This window comes from Cyprinodon tularosa, unplaced genomic scaffold (assembly GCF_016077235.1).
Source record: "Cyprinodon tularosa strain WSP-4 unplaced genomic scaffold, ASM1607723v1 ctg668, whole genome shotgun sequence".
Taxonomy (NCBI): domain Eukaryota; kingdom Metazoa; phylum Chordata; class Actinopteri; order Cyprinodontiformes; family Cyprinodontidae; genus Cyprinodon; species Cyprinodon tularosa.
The window spans coordinates 474,817-487,673 of record NW_024039416.1 but is presented as its reverse complement, the minus strand read 5'-3'; the positions used below and the strand labels follow the sequence as shown (position 1 = coordinate 487,673).

Below are 12,857 nucleotides of genomic sequence, written 5' to 3'. Positions count from 1 at the left end.
GAATTGCAGTTTTTTAAAAGTAAAATGTAAATATGTAAATATCTTTCCGTCTGTCAGGTCCCATCAGTTTCTTGTTCTCAGTACACAAAGAAAGAAACAATGGAATCAAATCAGTCTTTGAGGAAAAGTGGCCAAACAAGAAGGTCCAGGTGAGAAAGTGGGAGGAGAAGGTGGAGCATCAGAATGGGCCGAGCTTCAGCTGCCGTAGAAAACTGAATCCTGGGCTGGGAGGAGAGCAGAAAGCGGGCCAACATGGTCTCAGAGGAGAAGCTCTTGGATGTCAGGAGAAAAGTCAAAGGTCAGGAGGACTTAGAGCTCAGATCCCAGGACTGAACAGTTCAGATAAAAGAGGTGATTCAGCAGAACATGGGGTCCCGTTGGAGGGCAGCGCTGTTCCTCTGCCTGCTGATGGTCGCCTCCAGTCTGGCCAACGAGGCTCCAGCCCACGAAACCACAGAGAGCCCAAACCATGAAGACACCAGCACTGGGAACGAGACAAGCACTGACAGCCACGATGACGGCCATGGAGACGGTCACGGAGCACCAATTACGACCCTACCTATCGTAACGTGGAAGTGGCACCATGTAACCGCCCCGTACTTCGTGGCCCTCTGGGTCCTGGTCTCCTGGCTCTGCAAACTGGGTGAGTCCTGAGCAGAAGCAGCTGCTTGCTCCCAAAAAAAGGTTCAAAAACCATCAGAAATACACACTTTAGGTTCAGATTAACGTGGATTAAGGCTCTTAAGTGTTCACGCCCCAAAAGGACCAGAGATAGAAACCAGAACAGCCTCTGAGAGTGTTTGGTTTATAATCTAATACATTTTTTTCTTCTATAGTCTTATGTGCTACTTTAAAACTTTCATATCTTTGCAATTATTTCACTGTTTTCAGCATAAAAAGAGAATCAGTTTATCAGACTCAAACTTATTTTGAAGCAAAAAAGGGAGAATAAAAGAGGAAAAACTGACATTTTTTTATTGTGAGTTTGAAATAAAATTATTTCTAATTTAGTTCATAAAACTTTGCGTTTGAAGGTTAAATTATGGAAATTTCAGCTTTAATCTCACTGTGGAAGTGTTGGAAATCTATAAAGAGAACCAGTAAAAGCAGCATCTATACAGAGGACCACACTCTAAGGCAGGGGAGGGCAATACCAGTTCCTAAGGCCCCGCTATCCTAAAACTTTTAGATGTGCCTTTGGTTCAACACACCTGAATCAAGTACTTAGGTTATTAAGAGGAATCTAATTCAACTATTTGATTCAGGTTTGTTTGATTGAGGATGAATCTAAAGGCTGCAGGATACCACCCCCAGGAACTGGAATTGCCTACCCCTGCTAAGGTCTTTGCACAGAAAGATTCTGGATATGTTAGATTCTTGGGCCGTTTCTGGGATTACCCAGAGCTTCTTCATGATTGGGAGAATATGAGGATTAAAATGAGTTAATTAATGCTAATTAAGCAATCAAATGCAGAGAAATATTGTCTACCTAAAGCTCAGTGTTAATCAATCGATTTGATTTGTTTATTATTTTATTTGTTGGACTTTTTAGCCCCGAATCTGCTCCTTCGCTGCTGTCGTTTTCTAATCCTGAACGATGCAGGAGGCGGGTTAAGTTTAAAACCCCCGAGGCTCACTTAGGTTTTTCTCTTGAGCTGCAGTTCTGCGAAGTTTCCAATGTCTGAAGACGTTAGAGCCGTCCTTCACGGTTCCCTTTAAACCGCCGCCTCTCTATGAGGTTTTATGACCCAACGACCTTTAAAGTTTCTACATCTTTTACTTCTTGTAATCCAGAACAGTCAGTAATATCTGATAGTTTTGTTTGGACTTCTGCTTTATTCTTAGAGTGTTTCATCTAATCATCAAAACAAAAGGGAGATTAAGTAGCAGAAATCAAGATTTTTCTTTTTTTTAGGTTTTCAGTTAGAGAAATAAAAGGAGTGTTTCTTTTTTGTCAGTCTGCTGGTAACAAAACCCCCAAATTGTTGCTTCGCTAACCTTTCTGTTGTGTGTTGACACAACTCTGCCTCATCCCTTCAGTTTAGGACTCCTTCCATGCCTGAATGACCCATAGATCAGAGATAAGAGGCTCAACAAACAAAAAGTAAAGGAGACGTTCTTGTTAAAAATAGTCAGGAGCTTCTCTGAAGAACAGGAACAAAAGCTCTGTGTGACCTTTGCAGGTGAACCTCTTGTCTTCTCCGGTTCTGATCCCAAAACATTGCCATTAGTGCTACCATGTATACACAACAGATGTAAATGGGTCAGAGCTCTGTAGATAATGTAAATGAAGAAGCGTGCTTAGCTAACGAGCGTGTGGGTGTTTATGTTCACCTCGGCCGACATAAATATGGGAATGTGGTTGGTGTGATGCACAGAGACACTAAAGTCAAATCAAAGGAATCAAACATGTCCGCAGGAACTTTTTAACTAGTGGAAATCGCTGCCACTGCCGCCTCCGCCGCCGCTGTCTTCATCAGTTCAATTCAATTCTATTCTGTTTTTTTTCTATAGCTCCAATTCACATCATGTCATCTCAGGTCACTTTCCAGTTCACCAGATCATCCAGTCAGATTGATTCAAAGTTTTCTATCTAAGGAAAACCAGCTGATTGCATCGACTCATTGACTCTTCAGCAATCCCTCACACTAAACATGCTTGTAGCGACAGTGGAGAGGAAAAACTCCCTTTGAACAGGAAGAAACCTCCAGCAGAACCAGGCTCAGTGTGAGCGGCCATCTGCTGAGGCCCACTGGGGTTCAAGGAGACAGAAGCAGACATAGAAAAAGAAGCATAGATACAAAAGGCAACTGTCAACCAGCTCCACAGGCGGCCCCGTCCAGGAAACACACAGCCAGGCAGACGAGCTCCGAGCCAGCTCCCATGTCAGAGGATGAAGAGAGCACATCCAGTTAGTCACAGTCAGAGAAACAGGACTACACTGGAAAACAGGCCGATCTTCAACATCTAGAAACAAAGGTGTTGATGGCAGCAGCACAGCTGATATTTCTCTCCAGGATGGAGTCACAGCCAAACAGGAACAGACCAGATGAAGCTACTATGAGAAAAAGCAGAGAGAGCAGAACGTTAGAGATTGAACTAATAGATTCTGCAGAGTGGGAGAATAGAGATAGAATGAAGCAGAATGATGAAAAAGGGGTCCCTATGTCCTCCAGCAGTCTAAGCCTATAGCAGCGAATCATATGTAAAGAAGACAGCTGAGAGGGAGCGCTTGTGAAGATTCGAGGGCTGTCCCGGCGTCAAAACTCTAATTAAATTGACGGGATACTTTTATTTTGTCCAATGGAAGATGAGGAAAACAAATATGCCAAATATCAACATGAAATGTTTGTGACAGCTAGGGTAATTAGCAAAGATGCTTCCATTAGCTATAAGGATCAAACTTTTCTGATGGTAACAAACTGACTTTATGTGGCAATTTTCTTATCATGGTATATTTTTTTATTATGAATATGCTGGATTACTTTTAATCTGTGGACCCTTATGGACAAATGGAATATAAGCATGTGCAAATAGATATACATCCTGGTGTCCATAAATTATATAATTATGGTACTAAAATTACTTATTTCTATCCTTAACTGACTTTGTGAGATAATTTTGATGCTTTTTACATTTTCTCCTTTAAAGAGCTCTGACATCATCAAGGGACATGCTCAGAGCGGTCTGGCAAAATATGATTGAACCGTGTTTTTTCTTTCTTTAGATTATGCACTATATACCATAATGTTAACACCAAGGAGAAAATAAGACTCAAAAAGATTTATGTTTAAATCCAAAGCCGAAAAAGTTAGCTCCTGGAAGTAGCGTAGGAACCAATTTCTGGTGCAGGTCGGGAACAGAGTGATAAAACAGAAAGGATTTTAAGGCATTTATTTTCTCAGGAAATACATTATTCACCTTTAACACATTATATTTTAGTACCCTTACTATTTTTGGGGAGGGAAAAGGTAATTTATATATTTTTAACAAAGTAAAGTTGAGGGTGATACCTGGAGGTATATCTGATGCTCTAATGAGCGCTACAAGATGACATTACGCTACATGATTGGCTGAATGTCACCACGTGATGTAAAACATAGTGGTTGCCCAGACAACGATCATAACATCACGCAGCGTCCGTTAGCGTGTCTAATGACCGATGAAGTTTTCCCTGATCGATAACAAACCTGTTCTGGTGAACAAAGTAACTGTTAGACCATAAAATAAAGGGGTAGAGCTGTGTAGCGCTGTGGCTAGCTGTGCTCAGTAGCTAACAGGTTAGCCTCTTTTAGCTTGGTCAGTTAGCCATATTAAGCTACACTACTTTTGAATTTGTATCAAAAACAACCGTTCGTTTCCTATGAGTAGAATAACTGTTTTCTTTGTGTAAAATATCTAGGAAAGTCATTTTTAAAGATGTTCCATTTGTCCTCCTCGGCCCTCAGATCTCAACAGAAGAATAAAAATACTTAAAATTTTTAAGACTTTTTTTGTCACCTTGTTAAATGGCAGAGCTCAGTCTGTCTTAGAAGGCAGTACTTTCCTTCAAGACTGACATTAATTGTTTTCTACTTTCTGCTACTTTAGATCACCGATGAAATGTAAAATAATAGCAAATATAGAAAATAATGTGTTGAGACTCCATAAGGGATTTGATCCTTAAAAAAAACGGGTGCAATACAGTTTGTCCGAGTGGAGTTGCCATATAATGAGGTCATAAGAAGGGGCGGGGCCCCGGGCAGATCTGACCACCCTAGCAGATCTGGTACCTACACCGGGACGGATCGGCTAGTGACAATGTTCACTCCTTTTCAAAGTGCATTATGGGAAATTTTGAGTCCACTCCTTTTTCATCCGTTACACTTTCTGACACTCATTTAAAATGGTGTAATCACTATATAATGCCCTATATAGTGATACTGGCGGACATTCAGAGTTATAGTGTTTAGAAAACACTTAAACGGAAATTTGCTCGTCAATAATACCGTATGAGTTGATGATCGTTTCCCCCTAGTGGTCTGGAGCTCTTTCCTCTTGCGGCGTTAGTTTGCAGTTTTCTTAACATACAGTTTTGCTACTTTCTGCTTTTTTCTATTCCTGTGTTTTCTGTAGTTGCATATCCGAAAATCTTAGTATATATTTTGTGTTTGCTAGGCTTGTTTTTTAATTTGCTTTTCTGTTTGAGTTTTCTGTGAAATGTCATATTTACTGCGTTTGCACCCCTTGGCCAACATATAGAAGGATCCATGTTGTATAGAAAACTGTCTACAAATGGGAGAGATTAAAAGGTATTGAAAACATGTCCAGGTCTGACTGTTTTTAGTTACCCCTAAAAACAGACAGCAAGAGGTTCATTGAAATCTCCAGAAACCCTGAAAGGTCATCATGGGTCCAAAGACACGGTTATACAAGCCTGAACATTCAGACAGAGACAGTAGCGGTAAACCGCAAAGAGGCAGCTGCTGCTGGGGATTCCCAGTGACAGCGCACCGCCTGTGTTCTGTCAGATGAGCATACCCCATCAGATCAGCATACCTATAGTCAATACACATGAGCAAAACACAGGATTTATGTTTATCTCTTTAATTTTGTACAAAAAATTTACTTTAAACCAGAGTTCCTTAACAGGGGGTCCACGACCCCTAGGGGGTCTACGGAGGTACTGCATCGTAAAAGTTTTGGTTGATTAGACTTTTTTTTTTTATATTCCCCGCTGCAATTTTTTCCACTAATTGAAATGTCTTTAAATCCACATTAACATGAATTGAACAGACTGTAGTAAACAGATAAATGGAGACAGAAGAAGTCTTTCAGTCATCAATGCACACATTCAGCGACACACAGGAGCTCTTTCAAGCTGGGCACCGTTTCATTCACAACACCTGTCCCATCAACCAGGAATCAGAAATACTTTAATAATCCCAGGGAGGGATTACTTTAGTTACATTACTCCATCTGTAATAGAGTGACTATAGGAGCAGTTTGTAGGAACACAATTTCATACAGTATATATATATTATTAGGGGGTCCCCGCTCCATCTCGCCATCAGTTTGGGGGTCATTGGCCTGGAAAATGTTGAAGCCCCTGGTTTAGACTATCTCAAGAGTCCCTTTAGTCATGTATAAAAAAATACAATTCAAGGTCAGATCACCATACGCTTCAAAAAACACCAAAAAGTAAGTAATTAAATATTTTTTTTTTGTACATGACTAAAGGGATAAACTAAAGGGATAACTATAAAAGGATAAACGGGTTTTGACTATGGGTATGCTGGTCTGACGAGGTATGCTCAAATGACAGAACACTGCCATGTCTGAGTGGCTCAGACAGAGAAATAATATTTGAAGGAAGGATGGTAATCTGGATGAACTGACTGCACTGATTAAGTTTTCAGGTGGACTTTCTCTTTTAAAAACACATTAAAACAATTTTTTACCCACTAATGCATCGAGGGGAGCAAAGATGCTTCAGCCGCGCATCAGAGCTAAACTTGTACAAGCATCAAAAATGAAGCAGCACGCGTGTTTTTAATGCTCCTGCTGTGTGCGGTCTGAACGTAGCGTTAGCATTGTAGGGTGTCCTACTGCTTTCCTTTACCAGAAAACAGATTTAGATTGTTGAGGTCATTGATTCTTTTTTCCTGGATTCTTCAGTCCTGATCATGTTCAGCTCCTCTTTCAGAGCTATTAAGTGTAGGTGGGAAACTTAAATTATTTGCTTTCAAAGGTGTTAAAATAAAATTGCATCAGTCTGCTTAAAGCAGCAGAGGGGTCGGTTACAGAGGAACAATAACAAAAATAAACAGAGGGCCGGTTAACCAGTAACCGCAGACTGGAAACGTGAAGCCAGAAATCCCATAATAAAGTCACCGGAAGATGAAGGGGACACGTAAAGTTAATGAGCAGGACTCGTAAATGTTTGATGGTCGGGCACAGGGAGCATGCCTGTAACTCTGAACATGTAGGAACTTAGTTTATTATCATTCGTCTCCGTGGAAAATAACTGAAAGCAGGAGATAAACCTAAACACATGGAGTGAGGGTCTGCGTTGTTAATGTTGCTTAAACGTCTGCATGCACAGGGAGACGATGGAATCAGGTTTCAAGTGATCAGGTTTCCTGCTTGAATGTCTTTTACCTCAATTCCATCTTACAGACTGTTTATTCTGGTAAACTTATATAATGAGCAGAGAAGAGTCCTTTATGTTTAAACAAAGGAAATGCACTTGTTCTGAGAGAACAGTGAGACTCTAAGCTCCTCTGTTTCACCTCTGCTTTCAGCGGGAGGTCGACCTCAGAGCTGCGGCCGTTATGCAATGATTGAAAGGTTCAAGTTAAAGGCCAGCCACTGTTTAGCAGATTAGATCAGGTCATTTGTTATTAAGACGTTAAAGGTGCTCATGCTCGGCAGGCAACGCTCACTCAGATGATCTACAGCATTTAAATCGCATGAGCTTCAACAGCAGCACTGAAGGAGGAATGGTTCTGTCACAAAATGAGTCTCAGAGGATGAACACAGAGAGACATGATGAGACGTCAGTCTCTTACCTGCAGGTAAGAGCAGCTAAGAGACTGTCTGTCCATCCATCCATCAATCATCCATCTGTCCGTCTATCCCTCATCCATCCATTCATCATCCATCCATCCATCCATCATCCATCCATCCATCCATCATCCATCCATCCATCCATCCATCCATCCATCCATCATCCATCCATCCATCATCCATCCATCCATCCATCCATCATCCATCCATCCATCCATTCATCATCCATCCATCCATCATCCATCCATCCATCCATCCATCCATCCATCCATCCATCCATCCATCCATCCATCATCCATCCATCCATCATCCATCCATCCATCCATCCTCCATCCATCCATCCATCATCCATCCATCCATCCATCCATCCATCCATCCATCCTCCATCCATCCATCCATCCATCATCCATCCATCCATCATCCATCCATCCATCCATCCTCCATCCATCCATCATCCATCCATCCATCCATCATCCATCCATCATCCATCCATCCATCCTCCATCCATCCATCCATCCATCCATCCATCCATCCATCCATCCATCCATCCATCCATCCATCCATCCATCCATCATCCATCCATCCATCCATCCATCCATCATCCATCCATCCATCCATCATCCATCCATCCATCCATCCATCCATCCATCCATCCATCATCCATCCATCCATCCATCCATCATCCATCCATCCATCCATCCATCCATCCATCCATCCATCCATCCATCATCCATCCATCCATCCATCATCCATCCATCCATCCATCCATCCATCCATCCATCCATCCATCCATCCATCCATCCATCATCCATCCATCCATCATCCATCCATCCATCCATCCATCCATCATCCATCCATCCATCATCCATCCATCATCCATCCATCCATCCATCCATCCATCATCCATCCATCCATCCATCCATCATCCATCCATCCATCATCCATCCATCCATCCATCCATCATTCATCCATCATCCATCCATCCATCCATCATCCATCCATCATCCATCATCCATCATCCATCCATCCATCCATCCATCATCCATCCATCCATCCATCATCCATCCATCCATCCATCCATCCATCCATCATCCATCATCCATCCATCCATCATCCATCCATCATCCATCATCCATCCATCAATCCATCATCCATCCATCCATCCATCCATCCATCCATCCATCCATCCATCCATCCATCATCCATCCATCCATCCATCCATCATCCATCCATCCATCCATCCATCCATCCATCATTCATCCATCATCTATCCATCCATCATCCATCCATCATCCATCCATCCATCCATCCATCCATCCATCCATCATCCATCCATCCATCCATCCATCCATCATCCATCATCCATCCATCCATCATCCATCCATCCATCATCCATCCATCATCCATCATCCATCCATCCATCCATCATCCATCCATCCATCCATCCATCCATCCATCCATCCATCATCCATCCATCCATCCATCCATCCATCCATCCATCCATCCATCCATCCATCCATCCATCCATCCATCATCCATCCATCCATCCATCCATCCATCCATCCATCATCCATCCATCCATCCATCATCCATCCATCATCCATCATCCATCCATCCATCCATCCATCCATCCATCCATCCATCCATCATCCATCCATCCATCCATCCATCCATCCATCCATCCATCCATCCATCCAGGTGTAAATCCACTGAACCAAGCTTTAAACCTGAACATCTCAGTGACTGAACGCTCCCATTTTTCCCGAGTTTTCTAGCAATTCTGCCACCTGTGGCCAAAGCACAGAACTGCAGCACTCTTCTACTCATGCTAGTTTTAGTCATAAAATATCAAATAAAAAAACATTTTTAAAGATATTGGTGAGTTTAAACTTAAACCATGTCTCTTTAATGATTCAAGTGATTTCCACTAGTTTTATTTCTACAATTATTCTTGTTTTTTTTAAACTCTAGTTAGTAGTTCCTGTTGTAAAAAGAGAAGTTTTAGACATTAGCTATGATGTGTTGAGCCAAAGGTTTGTCATAGTTTGGTTGCAGTTATGGGAGCCATAGTTCTTCCCACCTCTGGGAGATGAAACGCTGGAACCTGTTGGTCTGATGAGACCGTTGTTCTTTGTTCTGCCCCAACAGGACCGGTCTGTTGGACCAAAGAGAACAAACGCCGTCATTTAGCTGTTATCAGAGGGAATCCAGTGTTTAGCATTAAGCTCCCCCTTTGTTATGGGAGAATGCTGGATCAACTGCTGATGCAACATTTCCTGCTAATGAAATTAAAATGCTAAGTTCAGAGTTTTTGTGAAATGTTGGGAAACTTTCTAATAAAAAAAACAAAAAACGTTTTTGGATCAACTTTGTTATGTTTTCAAACATCAAAAAAATTCAAATTTAAAATTCAAAATCTTTTTTTTTTAAGCTTTATAACTTTTATGTAGTATTTTTAAATTATGCTGGTGAAGATTCTCAGTCATCCAAGTCATAGTTATTCCAAAAAAAGTTAAAAAAAAAACCAATCCACTGGACTTTGTTTCCAAGTTTAAACACGTTTCTCCAGTCCAGTGGATTGCTTTTTTTTTTTTTTTTACTTTTTTGGAATACTTTTAAATTAATTAGGGCAAATTTCTCTTTTCAGATTGAGTTTTACAAATTATATTCTTTCCAAATTGGGTTTTACAGATCAAATTGTCTTCACTTCTGGGGCGAAGATACAATCTGTATTGATTTTAGCAACAACAATTTTATTAGTCAAGAGCGAGCATGTATTTAGCATGAAGTAATAGTAATATGTGTAATCAGAATATTATATATAATATTTGTAGATTAAGCTATTATGATGAGAAAAAGCAGAGAGAGCATAAATGCTGGTGAAGATTCTTAGCCATCCAGGTCATAGTCATTCCAAAAAAGTTTTTAACTCAACGCTAATTCTGACATTTTGAATTTAAAAAGCTTCCTGGATGGGAAGCGAAACATCTTCAAACTTGGAAACAAAGTCCAGTGGATTGTTTTTTTTTACTTTTTTGGAGAGGGAGCATAAAGTTATAGATTGAACTAACAAATACTGCAGAATTGAATAATAGAGATGGAATGAAGCAGAATGATGAAAAAGGGGTCCCTATGTCCTCCAGCAGTCTAAGCCTATAGCAGCATAACTGTAGAGATAGCTCAGGATAAGATGGAAAGATTTCAGCCAAGCTTTAAAAATATCTTGTTTTTATTCCACTTTATTTTTTAGTTGTGTTTTACATAGTTACTCTGCCCAAAACAAAGATTCACACCCAGAATGAGTGCAGGAAGCGTTACGAAGACGCAGACTCCTCCCCTAGGTTTGATTGCGTCAGTGTTGACATAACATCTTGTGGTTTAGCTTCCAGCCTCGTTAAGCTTACGTTAACACGTTACAGAAGGTGGAGGTCAAGATAGGAGGATTGGAGGTTTCCACTCTGATTTTCAGCAATGATTTAAAGATCTTAAAACTTTCACATCGCCCACTTATCTTTATAATGTCAGGCTTGGTTTATATGCTTTGACGACTTTTCTGCTACTTATTGTTCTCATCTGTTTTGTATTAACCTCGTTAACTCCCCAGCAGGCAGTTTAATTTTAGCTTTCTATAACCTTTTATGTATTTTTTTTTTCTCTTTAAGCTCCATGATGTTTAACTTTTAACTGACTTCCCGTGTGGGTCATTCAGGTCACTGTTAGCTCATTTTTTCACATCCAATTTAAGGGTTTAATTCAATGTTTGCTAATGCTAAGGATGGTGGAGTATCCAGAGGAAATTCCCTCGTTCACAGCAATTTCACGACTGCAGACCTGGATTACAAACCAAGGATCCCTCAAAAAAATGATGAAACCGCTTTTAGCATTCACTTAATCACATTTTAAGTTACTTTAAAACAATTGTTTCATGTTAGCAGGTTAGGACATAAAACAATTGTGTTAAAATAACTAAATATGATTAAGTAAAAGCCAAAAGCGGTTGCGTTATTTTTTTCAGTGTAGACCTTCCTAACATGCAGCTCCATTTTACCTCCAATCACAACTAAAACAAGAGTTTTCGTTTTTATATTATATAAAAGACATATTTGTGGAAGAAGTTAAACAGGAGACACAAAATTATTTCATCCTGCAGCAGAAGAAACATGATGCAGATAAACAAAATTATATCTTTTTATTGGGCTAATTTCCACGGCCTGGTTAGTGATGCAGTAAAATGCTAACCAACCAATGGGCAGAATGACCCTCTAAGACACGCCCCCTTTTTATTTATATAATGAGAAAGAAATACAGACAGAAATGTAAAAAACGACAGACAGAAATAAATACTAAGGAAGAATAAAACAGACAAAAATATTATTGTTATAAATAATGTACCTAAAAAAAAAAAAAAGTAATTAATAAATAAGGACAATAAATATTAAGGTAATTATTACAAAGGGTAATAAATAAAGAAGCTAATTAAAAGAGATATCCATTTAGTCTCACTGTATAATTAAAATTCTACCTACATTTATTTGTTTTATTGTATTTTGTGGAGCAATTAATTATTTGCTTATTTATTTAATGAGCGTTAATTTATTTCTGTATTTATTTTTAAATATTGTAGAGCTGGTCCTCCATAGAAAATATACCAGACGACCTAAAAGACTAACTTGAAGCTTGAATCAAACAAACTTCTTTCAACTTTTCTGACAAAAAATAAAAAATAAAAAAAATCAGAGATCTTTGGAAATTATATTCTTTACCTTTGGGGTGGAAACTTCTGGTCAATGGACTATAAAACAGTGCTGATAGTGGAGTGGAAGGATGAAGTGAATATTTCATTGCTTTTTGTCCAAAGAGGAGAACAGAGGAAAAGTTGCAGAAGCTGGGAATGTCAGCACGCCGGTTGGCCACTCAGGGGAAAACTGCAAAACTGGAATTTAAAGCTGTATTTTGAACAGATTCTGAGACCGGCTGCATTTCCTGCAGCAGTTCTGGCCAGCATTATCATTATCAACACTCTAACCAGTCCTATCAGCAGAACACTTTCTGTCATTATGGGGCCATTGTGTAAGCCTCTCAGCTGTTAGCAGTAACAAAACATTTGTCGCCTACTTTCACCAACATTAGCTTTTTCCTACCTTTAAAGGATCATAATCATGTTATATGAAGTTTTGTTTAAATTAATGGTTACATACATAGTTTTTCTGAATGATTATTGCATCCTGCTGGCTTATTATTTGTTACTTTTTGGTTTTGCGCTTTGTTTTTGCTAGAATTTTCACTAAATATAGTCCTTTGGTGCAGGG

The 12,857-nt window shown here is 39.8% G+C and overlaps 1 protein-coding gene across 1 annotated transcript in view; it reads left to right on the top strand.

Annotated features, from left to right (window-relative positions):
- Positions 1 to 220: 220 nt before the first annotated feature.
- Positions 221 to 12,857, top strand: part of LOC119771385 (sodium/hydrogen exchanger 3-like) — a 36,782-nt gene continuing 24,145 nt past the window's right edge. Inside the window, exon 1 of the mRNA XM_038267269.1 lies at positions 221 to 643. Coding sequence (XP_038123197.1) covers positions 367 to 643 — 277 coding nt within the window. The 5' untranslated portion in view covers positions 221 to 366. The remainder of the gene's footprint in view (positions 644 to 12,857) is intronic.